We start from the raw sequence: 24,487 nt of genomic DNA, 5'->3' as shown, positions 1-24,487 counted from the left end.
TTTTTTTATTCTTTTTTCACTATACTATTTTTCTTTATTTTCCTTTATGGTTTTAACTTGGATAAAACTGTCTTTAATAACATAAATGTGTTTGTGTGTATGTGTGTGTGTATTTATAATACAATACAATATAAAACTGTATTATACTAATACTTACAATATACTATACTATATAATGTAATATTATATTGTATTGCATTGTATAGTAGTCCAGTCTAGTCCAGTCCAGTCAAGTCTGTTAGGTAAGCTCCCCAGTTGCAAAACTTACAATAGCTCACGCTGATCACTATACGACACTTCTAACAGCCAGCTTCCAAACATTCAGATCAGATCAGCATCTAACAGTGATTCTGGCTCCATCTTATGGCCGCTTGAGGAAACAGCAACCAATCACATTTACACTATTATTTAAAGAAACAGGTACAGCATTGTTACATGATTTATATATTAACAACCCAACCGTTAGATTATATGCCTAACAAAATCCAATATAGTATAATAATATTGTTTAGTATAATAAAATATAGTATAGTATAACAATCTTATAGTTTAAAATACAATACGATACGATGCAGTATAATAAAATTTAATATGTTGTGGAAGACATTGTTGTTGAGAACATGAGGACTAGAAACCTTAGAAAGAAAAAAGAGGAAGCTACAGAGTTCATTGCCTTGTTTGTGGCCATGTGTTCCTCAGATCAATCGATGCAAGGAAAAACTGCCGGAAATGTTGAAGCAGATGCTGAAATTCCTGAAGAGCCAGAATTCTTCATCCCGAAGGGCAGCTGCCCTCTTAATTGGTAAACCCAAATGCAAACTCTGGAAGGAGGGGAGGAAAAACCAGGGCATGCTGACCATTATCTCTCTCTCTCTCTCTCTCTCTCTCACACACGGCCCCGTTTCTTAAGGGTATCACTGTGGTTAAGTGAGTCACGTGGTTGTTAAGTGAATCGGGCTTACTTCCGGAGTTTGCTCACCCGAAGGTTGCAAAAAGTGATCAGGTGACCCCCCCCCCTCAAGACTCTGCAACCATCATAAATATGAGTCATATGAAATTCTTTCCATCCGATCTCTAGACAGACCCAATTCCTGGGACCATCCCATAAAATCCCAAAGCGACTCTTCCAAATATAAACAAAAGAATTTCTGCATTTTCTTTCTTGAATCAGTTGATTTAGCCATATATGCCAACTCCACCAATCCTTTCTTTGCATGTGTTTAGGCTGCTGTGCAGAATACATGAAACGGAATGTGGTGACTTCCAAACAAATCGAAGAAGTTTTCCTGGGTGAGTTTCAAAGTTCCCTCGCTTGAAGCGGAGACTTTCTCTCCAGAAGCTCTGTCGCTGATCAGAGTTGGTTCTCAAGGTGGATCCTGGAAATCATTTCTTTTCTGGATTCCTTCCAGGTCTCCGGGATCTGCATGAGGATTGTGAAGCCTCCGTGGCTCAGGCTGCAGCTGAGTCCATGAAAGTACTCTGCCGGCAGTGTGGCCATCGGATCAAGCCTGATCTCATTCTTAGCCATTTTCTCTCTAAAGCCATCCGGAACCTACCCGCGACCAAACTGTCATAGTTAAATAGTTTAATCCTTTACTTTATTGTCTTGGCACCCCATATCACAAAGTTGTGCCTTCTTCAGTGTATATTATATATGAAAAATGAAAGTATACAATTGTATTCAACTGTACATTCTATACAATGAAATTGGAAACTCCTAATATTGCATTTGTGTTGCGCTCTACAGTAGAATTCAAGATAGTTACTGCTTTGGGATGGAAGCTCTTTTTCAGTCTACTTGCCCTTATTTTTATTGTCCTGTACCGTCTGCCAGATGGTAATAGTTCCAAAAAAATGGGTGCCCAGGAGGAGATGGATTTTTAAGGATGTTTGGAACTTTCTTAAGGCAGCAGGAGCTATAAAGCTCTTCCAAAGAGGGGAGGAGGCAACCAAGGACCCTCTGGGCATCTCCCTTTCATCTGGTCTTTGGGAAAAGGGAGGAAGCGTGAAGATAATTCTTATGTTGTGAAAGACCACAAAGGAACATCATGGAAACAGGACCTGGAAGAGAGATTAGTAACTCATAGGTACCTGATTGGCTGTTGACTGACGAGGAGCCTGTTTTCTGGGCTTCAAACATTTCCCTGGCTGTTTTTGTACATGCTCGGCCAACAATCTTAGTAGCTGCAAAATTGAATGCATGTTCTTCATTGCAATGTGAGGCTACCAATGAGTTTGGGAAATGTTGATTGGTTTTTATATTTAACCACAACCTTAACACGGAATGTGGCTTTTGAGATGCTCAATTTCAAATTAAGATGTGGATGGTGGTAACAGCAGATATTCTGTTAATTATGTTCAATTAGGACATTCAAAGTATCTAGGGACATTATTGGACAGCCACTTAAATATGAGGTAGCATGTGATGCAGCAGCCAAAAAACCCACCACAGTTCTAGTTTTGGTTGCCACAATGTAGAAAAGATGTGGAGATGCTAGAAAGAGTGCAGGGAAGAGCAACCAAGAGGATTAGGGGACTGGAGGCTAAAACATATGAAGAACGGTTGCAAGAACTGGGTATTTCTAGTCTAATGAAAAGAACAACTAGGGGAGACATGATAATAGTGGTCCAATATCTCAGGGGTTGCCACAAAGAAGAGGAAGTCAAGCTATTCTTCAAAGCATCTGAAGGCAGGACAAGAAACAAAGAATATAATGGAATGGAACAGAATGAACGGAAATAGAATAAGAATAAGAATAGAAACAGAAAAGGAATAGAATAGAATAGAATAGAATTAGAATAGCATAGCATAGACATAGAATAGAAAAATAGAATAGAATAGAAGAAAATAGAATACAATAGAATAGAATAATATAGAATAGAACAGAACAGAAACAGAAATAGAATAAAAATAGAAATAGAAATAATAGAGATAGAAATAGAAATAATAGAGATAGAAATAGAAATAGAAATAATAGAGATAGAAATAGAAATAATAGAATAGAATAAGAATAAAAATGGAAATGGAAATGGAAATAGAATGGGAGAGGGGGATAATGTCGCGGTGGTACGACGGGTGATCTTGCAGCTCCAGAGATATCTCTGACCTAAACCATCCCGTAGAGACGGTGACAGGGAAAGCCATATCCTACTGATCCCAGGGACATTTCAAAGTCCCTGGTTGATCCAGGAGGAGCCTTTTTTCCAGCAGCTGTGAGGCAGCCATCAAAGGTGCTGAAATCGGGGACAGCTCCAGTATAGAAAAAAGAGAAAGTTTGTTGATCTGGTGAGAGGACTTTTCATCATTATTATTCGAGAGAACACTCTAAAAGACTAAAAGTTAATTTAAAATTGAAGACTGAAGAGGCTAAGCGGCGAGATTAAGTCAGAGTCAAGTTGAGTGGTTTTTTTCTTCCTTTTTATTGTTGGAATTTGGCTGGATTTTTACAAAGGCCTTTTACTTTTTAAACTGGGTTTTCTTTTTTTTCTTTCTTAAATATTTGCATAATAATTTTTGCTGTCTAAGACTTTTTCCTCCCTACTTTTTTTCTCTTTCCAAGGCTCTAAATGTATTTCCTTTTTGAATCTATTTTTCTTTTTTGAGTATAAGGAAAATAAGGGAAGTGGAAGAGAATAAATAACACTGCCATCCAGAGGCCTGGAAACATTGTTTTGTTTTTCTTGTATGAGTGTTTAGAGAAAAGTAAAAAAAAAGTTAAGACCTGATGTTATATTTCAAGAACTTTAAGCCTGTTTATGAAATGATAGTGGGATGAGCATGGGAGATTGTTTATACAGGTACTCTTCTAGGATACTATCAGTGTATGGAGTTTGGGCATGAAAGAAAATTTGGAATTCAAAGAAAGAAGAGTGTAGTGAACTTGAAAAGACAATTGCTAATTTTGTTTGGAACTTAATATAAGAGCCTTGGATTTTACAGTGGCAATATTTCTCTCTCCCTTTTTCTCTCTGTCTTTTTACTCCCCTACTCTCCTTCTCATTTAACCACTGCCAGCTGGTCTGAGGCCTTCTGCAGAAGAAGTTTGGCTTCCCCCTTTTTTTCTTAAAGAAGGTGTGTGCTTTTTTTCTGTTTTTCTTGTCTATTTTGGGGGATGCATATATAGACATATATTTTCCCCTTTTCCTGCTGGATTTTGTTATTTTATTTCACTGAACTTAATTAAGATAAAGAAGAACATGAAGACTTTTATTATTGTTCCTTTTATTTATTTATTTTGTGAATGATATGTTTTTTACTTTTTTACTTTTAAACAACTGGAACCAATTGGATTAGGACAAACAAGAGCCTGAAGATTTTTTCCTTTTTTCCTTTCCCCCCTTTTTTCCTTTTTTCCATTTCCTTTTTTCTCTCTCTTCTTATTAGGGCCACTTGGGATTATAACTGTCCTTTATATAAGTGGATTAAGGTATAGAAGAACCTGAAGACTTTGTATTTCTCAACTACCATATAGTATATCAACCGTTTTGAAATGAGTAAAAAGATAACGGCCGCTGGCTCTGCAATACCAACTTCCTCCTCTTCATCATCTGGAGGACAAAGATCAATATACACAATGTTGCAACAGGAAAAAGACAAGGAAGTGATACTGTAGATGATTATGCAAGGAATACAAAAAATACAAGTAAGACCAGAGAATATAGAAAAGAGAACAGATAACATTGAAAAGAGAATAGAAAATATAGAACAAAGAAGAGAAAACATCAAACAAAAAGCAGGGAAAGGAGATGGAAAAATTGAGAATATTCACCAAATGATGATGAAATATGAGAACAGACTTCAAAAAACTGAAGAAAAAGATGAGCAAAGAGATAAGAAAATTAGAGATATTGATACCAGATTCAGTGTGGTTGGAAAAGATAACAGTGGAATACTGGGATGGGAGATCAATGGATCAGAATTTTATCTCTGATTTCAGATTTTATTTCAGATTTAGAAGAAAAGGGAGAAAATCTGGCAGAAATAATGATAGAAATTCTGGCAGACATCTTGGAGATAACCAAAGAGAAGATGATGGATGGTATAGACAAGATGTTTTGAGTCTATATAAGATATGCAGTGAGAAACAATCTCCCAAGAGAAGTTCATATAAGATTTACTAAAAAAGCAATTAATACACAAATATTAGAGAAGGCAAGAGACAAAAGACTGGAATTAAAAATAAGGAGATTGCGGTTTTGAAACAAGTACCAAGAAGAGTGAAAGAAAAGAAGAGAATACCAATTTGTGACTAAAATTTTACTTTAAAAAGTTGTTAATTATAGATGGCTGATATCAGAAGGTCTCATGTTTGTATGGCAAGGACAAAGATACAGAATAGATTCAACTGTGAGAGCAGAACTATTCTATGCAGAACATTTGAGAGGGAAAGATGAGGAGACAGGAAAAGAAAAACCACTAATTGTACTCCAAGAGGAGTACAGAAAGAAGAAGGTGCGGTAGGCAGCATTGACCTTAGAGAACAACAAGAACCGAGATCTACTAGAGCAGTAAATCCTTCTTATAAAGTATAGCAATAGCAATAGCAGTAGACTTATATACCGCTTCATAGGGCTTTCAGCCCTCTCTAAGCGGTTTACAGAGAGTCAGCATATTGCCCCCAACAATCCTCATTTTACCCACCTCGGAAGGATGGAAGGCTGAGTCAACCCTGAGCCGGTGAGATTTGAACCGCTGAACTGCTGATCTAGCAGTAGCCTGCAGTGCTGCATTTAACCACTGCGCCACCTTGGCTCATCAGACGGAGACTTTTCCATATAAATATGGAAAAGAAAAAATTGATTACAATTAATATAAATGGACTTAATTTGGCTATTAAAAGAAGGAAAACATTTCATAAATTACAGAAATTAAAATTGGACAAAATCTGCCTACAAGAAGTACATATTAAAAAGCAACATGAACAAATACTGATGCAGCCAAAATTAGGGAAAATATTTACTGTGTTGCCAAGATGTAAGAAAAGAGGAGTGGTTTTGTATAGCAAAGATACAATCCCAGCAGAACAAATCTACACAGATGATGATGGAAGAATTTTGATGGTGGAAATTATGGGCAATAATAAGAAAATACTTTTAGTAGCAATTTATGCTCCTAATGACAACCAAGATGAATTTTATAGAAAATTACACATGAAAATATTTGCCAATCACCTCCAAGATGTGGCTTTACTCCCAAGTTCACCCTGTTTTTTTTAGTAGTTCTTGTCTTCTGGCATCTCTGTGCATGCACACACTGGGAAAAGGTTCCAGCTGTTCCTCTGCCACACTGCTGTCTAGCTCCTTCTCTACCTCCAATGCTTCAGTGAACTTCCTTCAGTCCCCAGGACTGGCCCATGTTTTTCCACAATCTCCTCACTGTCCGACTCTGCTGCCAGTTCCACTGGTGCCCCACAACAAAAGGGGACATAAATGACACGGTGCGAGCAAGGATGAGTGCAGCCTGGATGTGTTGGTGAGACCTCACTGATGTGTTATGTGACAGATTGGGGCGGGTGTGAGGTGGTATTATTCTTTGAACTTTGCTTAAAGGTGCTAAAGATGCTGAAGACGCTGTAGCCGGCATTGTGAGAACTAATGTGGCTCAGCTGACTGGGAGACTTTGCCTGAGATGTTATTTGTTCGCTGGGACTCTAGACCAGCTGGGAGCGTCGTGATTGCTGTGAACAGCGCCTGAAAGACCACTATAGCCCAGCTGCCAGGAGGGGGGTCCCCTCACTTGATTGCTACAACTATCATAGCCAACTGACAACTATCATAGCCACCTGAGAATGCCGTGGCTGGCAGGAGTGCCGAGGCTTTTCCGTGTGAGTTGCTGAAAATTGAACCTTTCTGTAGGCCATTTGTCAAGACTATTTGGCGCATGTGCGAGATCGGAAATGGCTCCCAGGCGTCCTCGTTGCGGTGGGGTCTCCCCTTGTGTTTTCCACCTGCCATTTAGCGCTTCCCTACTGTGGCATTTCAACATCTTGCCTCCTCTAGCCGCGGCCTCTGGATTTTTAGACCCGCTGGCACACACCCCCACCTGGCTTTGAACATTATCACCATCATCACCCGCCATTACCCTTGGGGCTCTATCTGGGATAGCACCTGTGGAAGAAGGCCCCCTGGCTCCCTCAATTGCTCCAAACTCTTTGGACCCTTTCAGATCTGTAGAAGAGGGGGACACGGGTTACTCCCCTGTATACCTTCTTTGGACCATAACTGGACGCTAATTATTCTAACCATCTTGAACACTGAGAGCCATTTGGCTTTGCCTGAACTCGCATCCTAACAGCTGCGCAACCTATCTTTCTTTCTTTCTTTCTCTCCTTCTTTTCTCTTGCTTTGTATGGGATATGTTTGTGATATGTATGCAATTGAGTGAATGATCCCACTTTTTATTACCATTATTGTTGTATTCTGTGTTTTTAACTACGACGTAGGCACTGCCTGGGTGAGTGAATGAGTATGCTTGATAGTGTGCTTGATTCAGAGGACCTGCCGGGGAATGCGGGGGTCACTGGGGTGGTTGGGGGGACCACGGACACAGGAGTGGGCCGGAGCATCATGGTCGTAACGGGGAGGGGCAGATATGGCGGGGACTTTAGGGCTGGCCATTACCGGGGAAGGAGGGCTCGCTACGTCACAGAGATCCCTCCTTCCGGCCCTACGAGTCCCACTCCGAGGCCAGATGGTGCGAGTAATCAGGACCCTGGCCTCAGGCTGTTGTCGCTAAATGCCAGGTCTGTAGTTCACAAGGCTCCCCTCGTCCGGGACTTAATTTTAGACGAGAGGGCAGACCTGGCATGTATTACTGAAACCTGGCTGGGCCCGGAGGGAGGAGTCCCCCTCGTGGAGATGTGCCCAGAAGGATTTCAGGTGCTTCATCAGCCGAGAGCTCAGGGAAGGGGTGGGGGTGTGGCTATTGTTATCCGAGAGTCTCTAGCACCTCGTAGGATCCCTGCTCCGGAGCTTGTCGGGTGTGAGTCCCTACTGGTGAAGTTGGACCTCAAGGGTCAAGTGGGCTTGCTGTTAACGTACCTGCCTCCCAACAGCATTGCAGCAGCCCTCCCCTCGCTCCTCGAGTCGGTAGCCGAGCTAGCAATTGAGTTCCCCAGGCTTATGGTCCTGGGGGATTTCAATTTGCCTTCGCTCGGTGAACACTCTGATGGGGCACAGGAGTTCATGGCTTCCATGACAGCCATGGGCTTAACCCAAGTAATTCGGGGCCCAACTCACTCAGCGGGTCACACGCTCGACCTCATATTCCTCTCGGAGCAGTGGACTTGTGATCTTGGTCTGAGGGGTAATGAGATCATACCCCTGTCATGGTCAGACCACTGCCTACTGAGGCTTGACTTTCGGAGACCAGGTGGTTCCGCCCCAGGCGACTTATGGACTATCTCGACCCCTTCCAATCCGGCTTCAGGCCTGGTTACAGCACAGAAACCGCTTTGGTCGCATTGACCGATGATCTCTGGAGAGCCAGAGATGGAGGCCACGCCTCCATCCTGGTTCTCCTTGACCTCTCAGCGGCTTTCGATACCATCGACCATGGTATCCTTCTGCGACGACTGCGGGAGGTGGGGGTGGGAGGCACTGTTTTGCAGTGGTTCTCCTCTTACCTCTCGGACAGGTTGCAGTCGGTGTTAGTTGGAGAGCAGAGATCGACCCCTAGGCCCCTAACATATGGAGTGCCGCAGGGTTCGGTCTTATCCCCCCTACTTTTCAACATTTACATGAAACCGCTGGGCGAGATCATTTGGTGGCACGGGATAACATACCATCAATATGCGGATGATACCCAGCTGTATCTGTCCGCCCCGTGCCAACTCAATGAAGCGGTGGATGTGATGAACCGGGGCCTTGAAGCTGTTAGGGACTGGATGAGGGCTAACAAGCTTGTGCTCAACCCGGATAAGACCGAGTGGCTGTTGTGTTTCCCTCCCACTAACTTGGCTAGTGTCCCATCTCTCAGGCTGGGGGGTCAGACATTATACCCCTGAGACAGGGTTCGCAATCTGAGAGTCCTCCTGGACCCACAGCTGACCTTCGACCACCACTTATCAGCTGTGACCAGGGGGGCATTTGCACAGATTCGCCTGGTGCACCAGTTGCGACCCTACCTGAACCGGGAGGCTCTCACAACAGTCACTCGTGCCCTTGTGACCTCTAGGCTGGAATACTGCAACGTGCTCTACATGGGGCTGCCCTTGAGGAGCATCCGGCGACTTCAGCAAGTCCAGAATGCAGCCGCGCAAGCGATCGTGGGTGCACCTCGGTACACCCACATAACACCTATCCTCCACGAGCTGCGCTGGCTACCTGTCGATCTCTGGGTGCGCTTCAAGGTGCTACTTACCACCCATAAAGCCCTTCATGGTAGTGGATCTAGATACTTGAGAGACCGCCTCCTGCCAATTACCTCCTCGCGACCACATCACACATGACACCATTTAACCACATTTTGGTGTGGCACCAATTACAGAGAAGATGAGAGAAGTCCGACTCCGCTGATAAGGACACATCCTGAGAGCAGCACCTTCCACCGTGGCCAAGACTGCCTACCAACTGGAAGTCAATGACTGGTGACCTTATGGGCATCCAAAACAGGGATGGCAAGAGGTCATCAACAAAGATATGGAAGTTGCAGGCCTTCTCCCAGGCGATGCAGGTGACGGAGCAAAGTGGCCCTCGATGATCCAAAAACTGGACCCTGCACCTGTGGGAATATGATAGGAAGAAGAAGATGGGGCCGTTGGTTCTCCCTGGACTTGGTTCTTTAGTTGCACACATTTCATGACCCAACTACATCATCAGTGCTGGTGAGTGTGATGTTTGCTCCCTGATTTTTCAGGGCAAGCTATTGTGTATAAACAGAGAGCAAACTTCACTCCATTCTAGCACTGATGATGTTCTATAGTTGGGCCATGAAATGTCTGCAAGAAAACAACCAAGCTCAGAGACCATCAAGGACCCCATAGACCTCATCATCATCCCCCTCCCTCTTCTTTCCTCCCCCTCACTCCTTCCTCCTCCCCTTCCTCCCCTTCCTCCCCTTCCTCCCCTTCTTCTCCTCCACTCTGAAAACCTTGTACTCCCTTGTAGTACTGACAATGTTCCCTATGTCAGGGTTCCAACTGATGTCCTAATTCAGTGGTTCTCTACCTTCCCAATGCCACGACCCTTTAACACAGTTCCTCATGTTGTGGTGACCCCCAACCATAAAATTGGTGTCTCGGTTCCTAAGACCATTGAAAATATGTGTTTTCCGATGGTCTTAGGCGACCCCTGTGAAAGGGTCAAAGGGTCCTGACCCACAGGTTGAGAACCACTGCCCTAAGTAAATCCTGGGCCTCAACCAAACCTTTGAATGAAATCCAGTTGTTTATTAGGAGATTCATATCTGCCCCATCCAAGTGAAACCAAATCTGACCTCACTTTTTGCGCATTAGCTCTGATCCTGTTTTCCCCTCCCTCAAGGTGGGTCATCAGTCACATTCCCCAACTAAGCAATTTTGCAGTTTGTAGAAGTCCCTCCCTCTGGACACTGTAGGTCCTCCTGGAGATGACCTTGATGTTGCTGCTTGAATTTGCTTTATTTTGACTTAAATGCATACATGTCTGCCACACCTATTCATCTCCGCGCCCCCCCTTATCCCCCAGAGCTAGGGTGGGGCTTTGCTAGCAGCGGTGCCTCTTCCATCCCATAAATTTCCACTGCTCTCCTCTCCTCTGCCTTCTGGGCTTCCATGCATCAGGCACTGGGCCCAGCTATTCCTCCTCTTCCTCATCAGCCACCTCCAGACCTGGAGGCGGTTGAGTCTCCATCTGGGGGCTGGAGCCCAGGCTCCACACCTGTCACTCTCTCTCTCTGCCAGCTCCATTCCTTCTTCCCCCTTGGAGCTCCTAGGTTGCTTCAATGCTGACACTGACTCCCACACTGCCTCCTCCCCCCCCTCTGATTCGGCTACTGTGGCAGACAGATCCCAACAATAAATCAAGGACTACCAGCCTCTGGAGACAGGTTTTTGTCCTGGCCATTCCAGACAGAGGAAGAAAATCCAGGCTCTTCATCTCACCATTTGTGGCAGAGCTTTTCCTTCTGTTCCTCTCAAAAGCTCTCTCGGCTCCAGCTGATGCAATCCGGATGGTCCTTCTTAGGTGCTTTGTGTCTGTCCCAGCTAGAAAAGTTGAATCAATGATCCAATGCACCCTGAGGCAGAAGGGAGACCAACCCTCCCCTTGGAAACACAGAAAAACCTCTTCCTTCCTCTGCTCCTTCACTTCCTCACAACTTCTTTGTTGTTGTTGTTGTTGTTGTTGTTGTTGTTGTCCCAGCAGATTCCTACAGACCACAAAGTCCCCGTGGGGGGAAATGAGTGGATTGCAGCCCATCAGCAAGAAACCTTCAATACAACAAAGCCCTTCCCACTTCTTGTCTAAAGACAAGGTAAAATATGCTGAGCTTTTCCCCTTTAAGGATAGCAGTTGTCTTAGACAAAGGTCAGAAGAGGACAACTTGCTGTGGCCAACTCCCCACTGCCTACAAGTCATGGCCGACTAGCCACGGGTTAATTTAACAATTTCATTCTTTCCAATAATGTTAAAAATCATTTTTTTGAAATTTTTTTAATTTTATTTTCAAAACAAACTTACAACTCCTCCTTCTTTACATACTGTAGAAAGTGTATCAGCTGGTTACAAAAGGCTTTTGTGCATCTCTTCCACCATCATCAAATATAATTCATATTAATTCAAATATCTTAACTCAAATATTTATTATGTTACCATCATCATGCCTCCACTTTTATTTGACTATAGTTATTTAAACGTCCTTCATCCTAAAATATACCAAGATTTAATACATAAACACATGCTGGCATTTCATTTACTTATTTGTAAAATCCTCCATTAACATTAAATTCTCATATCCTGTTTTAGCTAAACATCCATAATATTTAATACCAAAATTTTCTAATCCTCCATGTATATAATTTATTATCATTATCCTTTCTTTATTTAACTATATCCTATATCATAACATTTTCCCCCTATTAGTTAAAACTTGACTGTGTCTAATTTTGTTTTTTATTATTGTTATTAATAATCTTTATATATAGTCCAAAAATATTTCTAACCTTCCCTTCTCATATCCAATTATTACTTATCATAGCTCAACATTGTATACATTACTATCATTATCAATTTTTATTTAACTGTACCTATTATCACTGGATTTAACTAAGTTTAGCAAATTTTGAATTATACTCTTCCTTCTATCAACCTGTATCTCTCCAATAACAAAACAATCTTATATCTACTGCCATTTGTGGATCCAATTCTCCAAACTTTTTTTAAACAAGTCTGTACGAAGTCCTCTTTGACGTTCTTGTTTGTAGTATCTCTCATATAATGTTGACGCCCTCCTTCTGTTTCCTTTGTCAGCTTATCTTTAATTCTCAGCAGTGTTATCAAATATTTTGCAAATAGTATTTCATAGTCCATAAGTTCTTTAAAGCTTTCTTCTCCTTCTATGTCCTGTCCTTTGAAATAAGTTTTCTCTCCATTTAATTTCTCTTCGAATATTCCATTCTTTCCTCCCTCAGAAATAAACCAATTGCCACGAATATCAACAGGTTCAAACTCTTGCATTTCAATTTTTTGAATTTCCATCTTCTTATTTTGTATTTGATGAACATCCTCAGTTTTTTCATCACATTTTGTTGCCAAATGCACCAAATAGTCCAATTTTCTCTCAATCCTTTCCTCTGTATTAAACACCCTCTTCAAAGCTAAAAGTATCGCTTGAAGTATCGTTTATACGCAGTTGTATTTTTTCTTGGAAGCTCAGCAAGATTGAAACACTCACAAGTAAAAACAAACTACAAAGGGACAGCTGTACACTCTTATCAGATCTTAAGCCAGAACAGCCAAGCAATAAAAGTGTCGAGATGTAAACAGCCAATTTGTAGCTGACAGTCAGAAGAAATGTTAGAGTAATCCATCCATTTGAAAAGGTTTACTTAGAATCAATCCATGTAAATAACATTTAGAAAGTAAGATAACCACTGTCCAGAACCAATTCAAAAATCAAAATCACCACTAAGTTCTTCTATTCTTTGATTTAAGTTAGTTTTAAAATTTTATAGGCAGTCCGTTTTTTAAAAAACAATAAAAGTTTCTTACCAGCTTAACACTTCTCCTCCATATTGCCCTGACTTTGTCAGCCTTGATAGACTGGAATTTTTATTGCCAACCGAAGACTTTCCCCTTGCTTTTCTCGGAGATTTGCTATTTCCCTGAGATCAGCAAGATGTAATCTTCCTGTTCACCATCTCTTCAGGATGATTTAGGTCAGTTGGACCCCCCCCCCCAGCAATAAAAGTGTCGAGTGAAATCTCAGAGCTTTGAGATCGCGCGTCGTCTCGTCACGGAATCGGCTCCTTCAGCCAATGTTAAAAATCATTTTAATGTTTGTCGTTTCATTTTCTCTCTCCTTTGGCATCCTTTATTTGATGCTTATTTCCACATTTCTTCGATATTAGACAGACAAATGAATATTAGATTTACAGACTTGGAAGGAGGCCTCAGAGATCTTCTAGTCCAACCCCTTGCTCAAGCAGAAAACCCTTTTCCATTTCAGGCAAATGGTTGTCCAATCTCTTCTTAAAAATCTCTAGTGAAGAAGCACCCACAACTTCTGGAGGCAAACTGTTCCAGTGGTTAATTGTCCTCATTGTTAGGAAGTTCCTCCTTAGTTCTCCTTGATTAGTCACAGAATAACATAATAAAGAGAGTTGGAAGGGACATCGGAGATCTTCTACTAAGATCTTCCACTAAGAAGTTTCTACTTAGTTCTAGATTGGTTCTCTCTTTGATAGGTTTCCATCCATTGCTTCTTGTCCTGACTTCTGATCCCTTGGAGAATAGGTTGACTCCCTTTTCTTTGGGGCCACCCCTGAGATATTGGAACACTGCTATTAGTATAACTCTTGTTCTCTGTTGAGTGGGCCATGGCGAGTAAGCCATGCTTAGTTGGAAATGGCTCTGTGCTTGACCACACTTGTTCCTTTTCTGATCATCCTTTGTCCTGTGCTTCCTTGTCCTGGATAATGGGTGGAGCTCCCTTAGAATCACAAACTCTTTTTCCAACCTTCAGATAAATCTGTACAAATATTATGGCTTAAAATTGAGGAATACCAAGCAGAAGGACCTTGTGAAAGATCACCTCAAGAAGCTTCTGGCAATCTCAATTGCAGACGAGACAGAAAGAGAGGTGAGTGGGAGTGGGCTGCCTGTGGGGGCTGAGACCTCCAACTTTGTGGGGTCCTTGGTGCTCTCTGAGCTTGGTTACAAGAAATGTACACTTTTCGCGACCCAACTAGATCATTTCATCAGTTTTAGAAGGGAACAGGTTTTGAAGAGGGGAGGGGAAGGGAGGAGAAGGGAATAGGAGAGGAGGAGGAGAGGGAGGAGTGGGAGGAGGAGGAGGGAGGGGGGAAGGAGAACTGTGGAGTTTTTTTGGGGGGAGGAGGAGGAGGAGGAAGAAGAAGACTGTGGGGTCCTTGGTGTTCTCTGAGCTTGGTTGCAAGAAATGTAGACCTTTCGTGACCCAACTAGGTCATTTCATCAATTCTAGAAGGGACCATGACCTGGATGACTAAGAATCTCCATCTGTTTCCATCCATGACTTCTTGTCTTGTCTTCTGGTGCTTGGGAAAAGAGTTTGACCCCCTCGTTTTTGTCCTGGCAGGACTCACAATATCTGTCTGACAGAAGGATTAGGACAACATCAATCCTCTGCTATGGACAAGCAGCCCAGGGAGCCTCCCCTGAAGACCTGGGTGTTTTCATCCAGTCCATCGTGTCTGAAATTCTCATCCAGTACTCCACCATAAACAAGGTAGGCTGGTTTCTACCCTCGTGTCAGTGCTGGCAGGACTGTTGCTTTCCTTTTGCTAGTTCCTTGATGTGTTGTTTACTGCTGCCTTGTTTGTCTGGGGTTAATCTCGGCTTATCTGGATTTCAGTTGCTGGTGGAAAAATATAAGAAATGTCTGTAAAAACCAACCAAGCTCAGGGAGCACCAAGGGCTCCACAGTTCAACCCTGAGCTACAAATATCCCCTTTTGGTGAACAAGGACAACCTGACTGCAGGTCTTAGAGGTTGCTGCGGAGAATCTGGGTTCAACATGTGACCTCCAGCCCCTAGTTATGCCTCCCATTCAGATCTGCTTCTTGTTCCAATTGCCCTGGAGATGATGAAATGCTAGGGGTTTCTTTATCTATGGTCATATCACATTCATTACACTCAAGGCAGCGCATTATCCTCTTTCTTCCTTTTCACATAACCACAACAACCCTGTGATGTGTGTTGGATTGAGAGAGAAGAACTGGGCCAGATGTGGACTCACCCAGCTGGCTCTCATGCTGAAGGCGGGACTAGAACTCACAGTCTCCTGGTGATTGGCCCAAAGTCTCTCAGCTGCTTCTCATGCCTAAGGCGGGACTAGAACTCTCCATCTCTTGGTGATTGGCCCAAAGTCTCTCAGCTGCTTCTCATGCCTAAGGCGGGACTAGAACTCTCCATCTCTTGGTGATTCACCCAAAGTCTCTCAGCTGCCTCTCATGCCTAAGGCAGGACTAGAACTCTCCATCTCTTGGTGATTTGGCTCAAAGTCTTTCAGCTGCCTCTCCTGCCTAAGGCAGGACTAGAACTCTCCATCTCTTGGTGATTGGTCCAAAGTCTCTCAGCTGCCTCTCATGCCTAAGGCAGGACTAGAACTCTCCATGTCTTGGTGATTGGCCCAAAGTCTCTCAGCTGCCTCTCATGCCTAAGGTGGGACTAGAACTCTCCATGTCTTGGTGATTGGCCCAAAGTCTCTCAGCTGCCTCTCATGCCTAAGGCGGGACTAGAACTCTCCATCTCTTGGTGATTGGCCCAAAGTCTCTCAGCTGCCTCTCATGCCTAAGGCGGGACTAGAACTCTCCATCTCTTGGTGATTGGCCCAAAGTCTCTCAGCTGCCTCTCATGCCTAAGGCGGGACTAGAACTCTCCATGTCTTGGTGATTGGCCCAAAGTCTCTCAGCTGCCTCTCATGCCTAAGGCAGGACTAGAACTCTCCATGTCTTGGTGATTGGCCCAAAGTCTCTCAGCTGCCTCTCATGCCTAAGGCAGGACTAGAACTCTCCATGTCTTGGTGATTGGCCCAAAGTCTCTCAGCTGCCTCTCATGCCTAAGGCGGGACTAGAACTCTCCATGTCTTGGTGATTGGCCCAAAGTCTCTCAGCTGCCTCTCATGCCTAAGGTGGGACTAGAACTCTCCATCTCTTGGTGATTGGCCCAAAGTCTCTCAGCTGCTTCTCATGCCTAAGGCGGGACTAGAACTCTCCATCTCTTGGTGATTCACCCAAAGTCTCTCAGCTGCCTCTCATGCCTAAGGCAGGACTAGAACTCTCCATCTCTTGGTGATTTGGCTCAAAGTCTTTCAGCTGCCTCTCATGCCTAAGGCAGGACTAGAACTCTCCATCTCTTGGTGATTGGCCCAAAGTCTCTCAGCTGCCTCTCATGCCTAAGGTGGGACTAGAACCTAGAATGTCCAAGGGGTATTTTGATTGGGAGACCCCCAGAGTTCAAGGAAAGACGGTCAGCTACATAAAGATTGAAATAAATAGATGCACTCTCTTCCTCCTGGTGTATTCTCACCTCACCCTCTTCCCACTTGGGTTTCCCAGGACGCAGGCCTGAAGAAAGCCTTCATGAGGTCCATCATCATGATCACCAAAGTGGCTGCCTTCAACAGGAGGCAAGACCTCCATCTACCTGAGAAACAGGAATTGGTCATCAAGGTCATTGTAAGTGGGGAGAGGCGGGGCAGGTGCTTCTGAGCGCATTTAGGTTTGAAAGAGAATTTGAACTGTATTGAATTCCAATCAATTGGGCCCCAAATGATTCTGTTGCAAAGTGGGATGGCTGTTAAGTGAATTCTGCCCCATTGTATGACTTCTCTTTCCACCGTTGTTAGCTGAATCACTGCCGTTAAATTAGTCACACAGTTGTTTCATGAAACAGGCTTCCCCATTGTTTTTTTATTGGTGTTTATTTTTATATCCCGAGAGAGACAGACAGACAAAAAAATAGATACAATACAATACAATACAATAGTAGAGTTGGAAGGGACCTTGGAGGTCTTTTAGTCCAACCCCCTGCCTATGATGATAGATAGATAGATGGGTGGGTAGATAGATAGATAGATAGATAGATAGATAGATAGATAGATAGATAGATAGATAGATAGATAGATAGATAGATAGATATGGATGGATGGATGGATGGATGGATGGATGGATAGTGAGAGAGAGAGAAGGAGAGACAGATAGATAGACAGATATTTAATATATAAAGTAGAATGACAAATAGAAATGGGAAATTAGGGGAAGAAAGAAGAAAAAAGGCATTGAGACTTTCTAGAAGAAACTACAGAGCCAATGTCCAGAATGGCAGAGGGCGGAATTGTATAACTTTAAGAGCGGTGGATTCAACTCCCAGAATTCTCCGGCCCTCAGGGATTCTGGGAGTTGAAGTTCACAGGTCGTAGTGAGGCCCTAGTTACCCATCCCTGACTTAAACCATGGTCAGGAGACACTGCAAACTGCCATCAATGCAGGCCGGTTGCCAAGCGACCAAAATATGATCCTCTGATCCCTGAGGAAGAAGAGTCTCTCAGGACTTCAAATCTGGGTCATAAGTGTTAGAATTAGAAGAACAAAGTTGGAAGAGACCTTGGAGGTCCTCTAGTCCAGCCAGGAAACCCTACACCACTTCAGACAAATGGCTATCCAATCTCTTCCTTAAAACTTCCAGTGTTGGAGCATTTACAACTTCTGGAGGAAAGTTGTTCCACTGATTAATTGTTCTGTCGGGAAATTTCTCCTTGGTTCTAAGAGGGATCCTGGAGAGATCCATCATAACTTTATGGTGGCTAAGTGAGCAGTTGTAAGTTGAGGACTTCCTGTGTCAACCAGAAAAGGCCTAGAGATGGGAATAGTGCCATCCGGATGGTGGCCACATCTCAGGAGCTTCCTTACATGTTTTTCATTCACCTTTCAGGAAGTCATTGAAGATGAGCCCGCGAGACCCCTGTCCATCATAATTCTCCATCAAGCCATCACCACCATCACCTGCATGAGGTAAGTACCTGCACCACACTCATCTTCCCACCAGCTGGGGAGGAACTTGGAGTTGGACCAAGTGATGGGATTTCCATGCCAAGTCCCAGTGCTCTAGAACATCTGTGTGTGTGTGTGTGTGTGTGTGTGTGTGTGTGTGTGTGTGTGTGTGTCAAACTCCATTTCATTGAGGGACACATCAGGGCTGTGGTGGGTGGGTGGATAGATGGATGGATGAATAGATGGATGGAGTAAGAGAGTGAGAGAAAGAGTGAGTGAGTGAGTGAGAGAGAGAGAGGGAGAGAGAGGGAGGGAGGGAGATATCCAGAAGACATACCCTTCCACTGAGAACAATCAATAAGTGGAAGGGTTTTCCTCCAAAAGTTGTGGGCTCCCCATTACTCAAGGTTTTCATGAAAAGAGAGGACAACCATATGACTGAAATGGTTTAAGGACCATCAAGCAAGGGTTGGAGTAGAAAACCTCCAAGATCCCTTTTAGCCCCCTGAGTCTAGGATCTCCTCACACCTCCCTCTTTTCTTGTCTTTCATCAGCCATATGAAGCCCTCCTTGAACTCCAAGGTGAGGTCTGAAGTGGTCAACCAAAGCATCCAGAAGGTGTTTTCGTTGCCAGCTATCAAAGTGTCCACAATGAAAACAGATAGCCAACCCCCATCATCTCACTCTCAGGTGAGCAGTCCAGATGGAGCAAAGCAGTAGGGGATCCACCTGGAAACAAGGATGCAGTGAACAGGATTCCTGATCTCCTTAACAGCCCTGGATCCATCCCTCGAGCCAAAGATCCCCTTGGGTTGTCCCTTCCTCTTTGGTCTTGAAAGTCTGCTTCCCCTTCTCGTTGTACGTTTCTGGATCCCAGGAGTCCCTATTTTGAAGCCCTAAACATCTCCAGGCGTTTTTCCTCCCCATCTTTTCCCTCTTCCTCTACTTCTCTTTTTTCTTCTGGTTGAAGGATCTTCTCAAGACCAATTCCCATCTCCTCTCTTTGCCCTCCAACAAAAGAAGGGACATGGTGGGGCAGAGAAACCATGGTCTGCAAAGGTGACATGCAGTCAGAGGAGGCAGGACCTCACCACTGTCATCATGAAAAGAAAAAAAAAGGAAAAAGGCTGAGGTAGTTGCTGCCAGAGTCACAGTGGATGACTCTGCTTAGTGCTTAACTGTTTAAAAAAGCCTCTTAAAAAGTGCCCTCTACAGGAGGAGGTGAGAGAACCACATGCCTCATTTAGTCTATCTTTATGATCACTCGAGCAGAGTTAAGCAAGGGTTAAAAGCTGAAAAATTCCTTATGTAGATGAGGCACGTGGTTCTCTCGCCTCCTCCTGTAGAGGGCACTTTTTTAGAGGCTTTTTTTAAAGAGTTAAGCAGACTCATCCATTGGAGGCTCTGGCAGCAACTAACCCAGCCTGACCTCAGCAGTTCTTGCCTTTTTCTTTTTACATTTTTAAATCTTCATCATGGCAGGCAAGAGCAGAGTTGAAATCCTCTGTGATTGTGAAATAGCTGGAAAAGGATGTGGGTCAGAGGAAAGGGAAAGAATTCAAAATTAATGTATTTGTAAGTAATTGTATTATTGTAAGTAGTGTGTGTGTGTGTGTGTTGTACCCGCCTCTGCTGGCGCCCAGGCTGGCACTTTATTTTTTATGTGGGACATAGCGGCTGGCAGGGCTTTTGGACATAGCGGCTGAGTGGCTTTTGCCTCTAGTGCCGGGGTGGCAGGGTGGCTTTGGTTCCATCCAGCATTGATTCTTTGAAGCTTTCTATAGGTCTTCTCTGCTTTTAAAGTCTTCCATTGGTCTAAGGAAGTTTTTCCTCTATGGCGGAGACAGCGCCGTGGCTTTAAAGCCCTGCCGCTGTGTCTGCCATAGAGTGGGACGCATCCTGCCAAATCCCCGCAGCTGTGGCGGTCACAGCACCGAAAGCCCTGCTGAAGCCCCACTGCTGGAAGACATAGGGCGGCAGACATAGGGCGGCTTTTGCCCGCTTGCCTCACCAGCCATAAACCTCACCGCATGTCACTGGTCTGCAGGGACTAGCTATGATTCCTAGGTAGTCTCAGATAATCCTCAGAATTCACATGCTTAGCAACTGAATCAGATTTATGACGGTCGGAGTATTCTAGGGTCACATGACCCCCCTTTCTGTGACCTTCTGACTAGTAAAAGGGAAGCTAGATTCACTTAACAACCATGTGACCAACTTAACAACCAAAGTGATTCTTTCAGGAGCCGTTCCTTCCTTGACGCCCCTCCTTCCTTCTGACATTTTCTCCTTTTTAAAGGATTTCTATCAGCAGAGAGCCAGCGCCTGCAACAACATGCTGACTGGATTGCTGTCTGAGGCTCCCAATTTGGGTGCCCTGCAGGAGATCCTGACGGTAAAGAGAGATCCTTTCTTGGGGTGGGTCGCCTGGTCAGCCAGATGTTCAGGCTGGATTTGGCCCTTCTGTTTCCATGTGGAGTCTGTGGCTCTTCCAACTGGGAATGACCCATTCCTCCTTTTCTCCTTCTCCTTCATTTCCCCTGGTAGCACACAAACCCCTGGATCGACTGTCCCAAGAGCCACAAAAGAGAGAGAGAGCCCTCAAGAGCGCCAAGCATGTCCTTAAGTTCGTTTTGGACAACATCAATTTTGACGTAAGTCTCCCTTTGGGATGAGAAGCAAAATGTTTTCAAAGAAAGGAAAACCCCCAAGAAAGTCCAGCTGCCTTTTGGGAAAAGCACCATTGGGATGTGACCAGGAGGATACAAGGAGTCCTGCTTGAGCATAGGGTTGGAGGAGAAGACCTCCACAGTCCCTTCCAGCAACTGTGATTCTGTCATGCTGTGATACTGAGAGTCTGTAATTCTCAGGTTCTGTGATTCAAAGATTCTGAGATTCTGTAATTCTCCGGTTCTGTGATTCAAAAATTCTGAGATTCTGAAATTCTCAGGTTCTGTGATTCAAAGATTCTGAGGTTCTGTAATTCTCAGGTTCCGTGATTCAAAGATTCTGAGATTCTGTAATTCTCAGGTTCTCTGATTCAAAGATTCTGAGATTCTCAGGTTCTGTGATTCAAAGATTCTGAGATTCTGTAATTCTCAGATTCTGTGATTCAAAGATTCTGCGATTCAAAGATCCTGTAATTCTCAGGTTCTGTGATTCAAAGATTCTAAGATTTGAGGATTCAAAGATTATGATTTTAAGATTCTGTGATGGTATGATTATATGATTTGAAGAATCAAAGATTTGATGATTCAAATATTCTATTATTCAAAGATTATATAATTATAATTTTAAGATTATTACAATTCTGAGATTCTATCAATTTAAAATTTTAAGACTCAAACATTCTATGACTCAATGATTCAAAGATTCTAAGATTCAAATATTTGATAATTCTATGATTCTAACATTCTGTGTATCTAAGATTCTGTGGTTCCATGGTTCTTATTCCCTGATTTCAGCCAGCTGAAAGCTGCATGAGCCCCCTCCCCTTCTCCTCTTTCCCCTCCTTTTCCCTTCCTTTCTTTAGACCACAGCTGACTTTTCTTTGCTGGGACAGCTGTTGGCTTTGCTGGCCCTGCACTTTGGCGACACCAGCCCAGAAGTTGGCCAGACGTCCACAGAGGCTGCCTACCACCTGTACCACCTCCTCATGAGCAAAATGGGTGAGAACTTTGGACTCCAAGGGTTGATTTGCTGCAAGAAGACCAGGGATGCTCCCTGCCCAGGAGAGAATTGGGTGGCACAGTCTGTGGCTTAGCCAAGAAACATTGGGTCGTTGGGCTTAGCAGAGATGCCTGGAATTGGCAGTTGATATTGGCATTATTCAGGGCCAGGGGTCCTTTTAAGAAGGCTATTTTCACGTTGAGTGAGTCAGTTAGAAAGGAGGAGGAGGAGGAGGAGGAGGAGGAGGAGGAGGAAGAAGAAGAGAGAGAGAGAGAGAAGGAACGATGAAGAGAGGGGCAGGGAGCAAGGAGAGGGAGAAAGGAAGACAGGGAGGAGAAGGAGGATGAAGAGAAGCAGCAAGTGGAGGAGGAGATGAGAAGGGAGTGAAGAGAGAGGAAGCGAGGGAGAGGAAGATGATGAGGGGGAGGAGGAGGAGAGACTGGGGGAGGAAGACGAGAGGGAAAGGAGGAGGAGGTAACGAGAAAGTAGGAAAGCGAGAGGGAAAAGGGAGCAGGAGGAAGAGGAGGAGAACGACTGTGGGGCCCTTGGTGCTCTCTGAGCTTGGTGGTTTTCTTCTTGACTTTCCTGACCCAACTAGGTAACATCATCAGTACCTGAAGGAGTGATCATTTCTCTGTGCTTCCATAAGTATTGATGGTCATCCCCCCTGATGACGTTCCCTAGTTGGGCAATGAAACACCTGCAAGGAAACCCCCTATGTCAGAGAGCACCAGGGACCCCTCAGGTCAACCCTGAACTCCAGATCTTCTCTTCTCTTGCAATGACTAAACTGGACGTCAGACAAAGGAAGTTCCCAGGTTCCGAAGGCAAAAATCTGACCTTGTGGTTTTTTCCCCTCTCTCCCAAGCAAAAGAAATGGACAAGAAACAGAAGCACAAAAAGGGCAACATTGTACATTGGCAGAGGGAGGATTTCTTTGTTTCGGGCTCTGGGATCTTCCACAACAACATCTCCAAAATGGCGAAGGTATGTTTTGGATCAGCCTTTGGCCTGGCTTCCTTTTGCTCCTCCTCCTGACCTGGAGAGCCTCAAAGGAGTCAATCTCACAGTGGGGATGGCATCCCCCAAGGTTGGGCTTTGGGTACCCCTCCCCCCAATGCCTAGGAGGAAGAAAGGGCAGATGCCATGTTGGCTTCTTTGACCCCCATCCGAATCCCACCTGATGGAGGACATGGAATAAGGCTGCATCTCTACATGGTGTGCTGTCCCCCAATCTGGGTCAAAGTCTCAAGAGAAGGGCGTCAAAGCTCTAATGCATCTGTGCATGGTCTCCTTTCCTTCTCTCCGATAGGCCTTTGGGGAGCATCTCAGCCCATTGCAGCTAATGCAGCTGATCTTGGAAACCCTGGAGGCTTTGACACACATGGACAAGAACATGTCTCAGTCTGTGGGGCTGCTCCTCAATGCCATCCTAGTGGAGTGTGGCATGGATATGGAGGAAGTAAGGACATTGCAGGGTTTGGAGCAAAAGGGATGTAGGAGATTTTGTAGAAAACAAAGATGAGAATGGCTGAGACCTTGTTGGCTCAGTGATGACACTTCTGCTGGTTTTAAGGCGGCTAAGGCTGGATGGGAGGCCACTGAGTGATCTTAGGGCTGTTGAGAAAGTTATCCAAACCTCCCAGAAGAAGGTAAGGGCAAAACAAAGGAGACATATTTCTTTCATGAAAAATAACATTTGGTGAGCCAATGTGGCAGTGGTGAAGGCTCCAGGTGTTTTTATGGCTTTGTCAGCCACCTTGAGTCGTCATGTGTGAATAGGCGGCAATATAAATCTCCTAAAATAAACCAATAAATAAAATATCACAGGCAGCTGGACAAATCAGGAGGTTTTTTTTAAAAAAATTGAGTTTTTAAAATATGTAGGGCAAACGTTGACATTGTGGGGGCCAATTTATTTCCCCCAATGAGTGGGAGTTATCGTCCCTACTGCATCTCCAATGGAGACCAACACTGAATCTCATCCTCCAATCTCTCTTTTGCCATAGATACCCATGATCTTGAAGGAGATCTACCACCGTCTCCCGAATATTACCCACCCAGCAACGAAAGACCTCACCCTCAAGGCCGTATGTCACTTGGCCTCCAAGAGGGTCAACCGAGTTGTGGACATATTGCTGGAATCCTCCGTTGGCTGTGATGAGTAAGAAGAACTTCAAGGAGATGGGCCTCCTGTTGTCTTGGATTCCTCAGAGTCTCTCAATCCTTTGCGATGGAGCGAATCCCTGTAGCTCAGGTGGAGGAAGAGGGTGGAAGTTGATTCTCTGAGCTTCTGCTTTGGTTTGCAAATGTTTTGTTAACAGGCAAGGTAACATCTTTAGCAGAGTTTAAGGGATGCCAGTGCTGGTGATCTTCTGCTTGTAAGGGCATGGTGTGGTCAGTAGGTCTTGTGATGGAGAGGTCACATCAGATGTGGGTTATGTCCGTGGCATGACAAAACCACGCTCGACTAAGTCGCACCCGATTAAACTGCGTCGCTGATGTCATCAACAGGCGACAACAGCAAGCGCGGAGAAAGAAGGGTCCTTTAAATAGCGCTTTGAAAGCAAGCCGATTCAACTTAAGGTAAGGGTTAGGTTTAGGGTTAGGTTTAGGGTTAGGTTTAGGGTTAGGTTTAGGGTTAGGGT

At 44.3% G+C, this 24,487-nt stretch overlaps 1 protein-coding gene across 1 annotated transcript in view; it reads left to right on the top strand.

Annotated features, from left to right (window-relative positions):
• LOC148045389 (maestro heat-like repeat family member 5) overlaps positions 1-24,007 on the top strand; it is a 75,757-nt gene extending 51,750 nt beyond the window's left edge. The window contains exons 23-35 of the mRNA XM_087716198.1: positions 700-802; positions 1,225-1,290; positions 1,410-1,474; positions 14,162-14,278; positions 14,756-14,905; positions 16,737-16,856; positions 18,112-18,191; positions 18,725-18,860; positions 20,470-20,565; positions 21,703-21,838; positions 22,708-22,826; positions 23,152-23,301; positions 23,849-24,007. Of these exons, the coding sequence (XP_087572324.1) occupies positions 700-802; positions 1,225-1,290; positions 1,410-1,474; positions 14,162-14,278; positions 14,756-14,905; positions 16,737-16,856; positions 18,112-18,191; positions 18,725-18,860; positions 20,470-20,565; positions 21,703-21,838; positions 22,708-22,826; positions 23,152-23,301; positions 23,849-24,007 (1,497 nt within the window). The remainder of the gene's footprint in view (positions 1-699; positions 803-1,224; positions 1,291-1,409; positions 1,475-14,161; positions 14,279-14,755; positions 14,906-16,736; positions 16,857-18,111; positions 18,192-18,724; positions 18,861-20,469; positions 20,566-21,702; positions 21,839-22,707; positions 22,827-23,151; positions 23,302-23,848) is intronic.
• The last annotated feature ends 480 nt before the right edge of the window (positions 24,008-24,487 follow it).

Source organism: Thamnophis sirtalis, unplaced genomic scaffold (assembly GCF_051295495.1).
Source record: "Thamnophis sirtalis isolate CommonGarterSnake01/CBP01778 unplaced genomic scaffold, rThaSir2_p1.2 scaffold_5, whole genome shotgun sequence".
Classification (NCBI taxonomy): Eukaryota; Metazoa; Chordata; class Lepidosauria; order Squamata; family Natricidae; genus Thamnophis; species Thamnophis sirtalis.
Note: the sequence above shows the minus strand (reverse complement) of the source record. Positions and strands in the feature narration are given on the sequence as shown.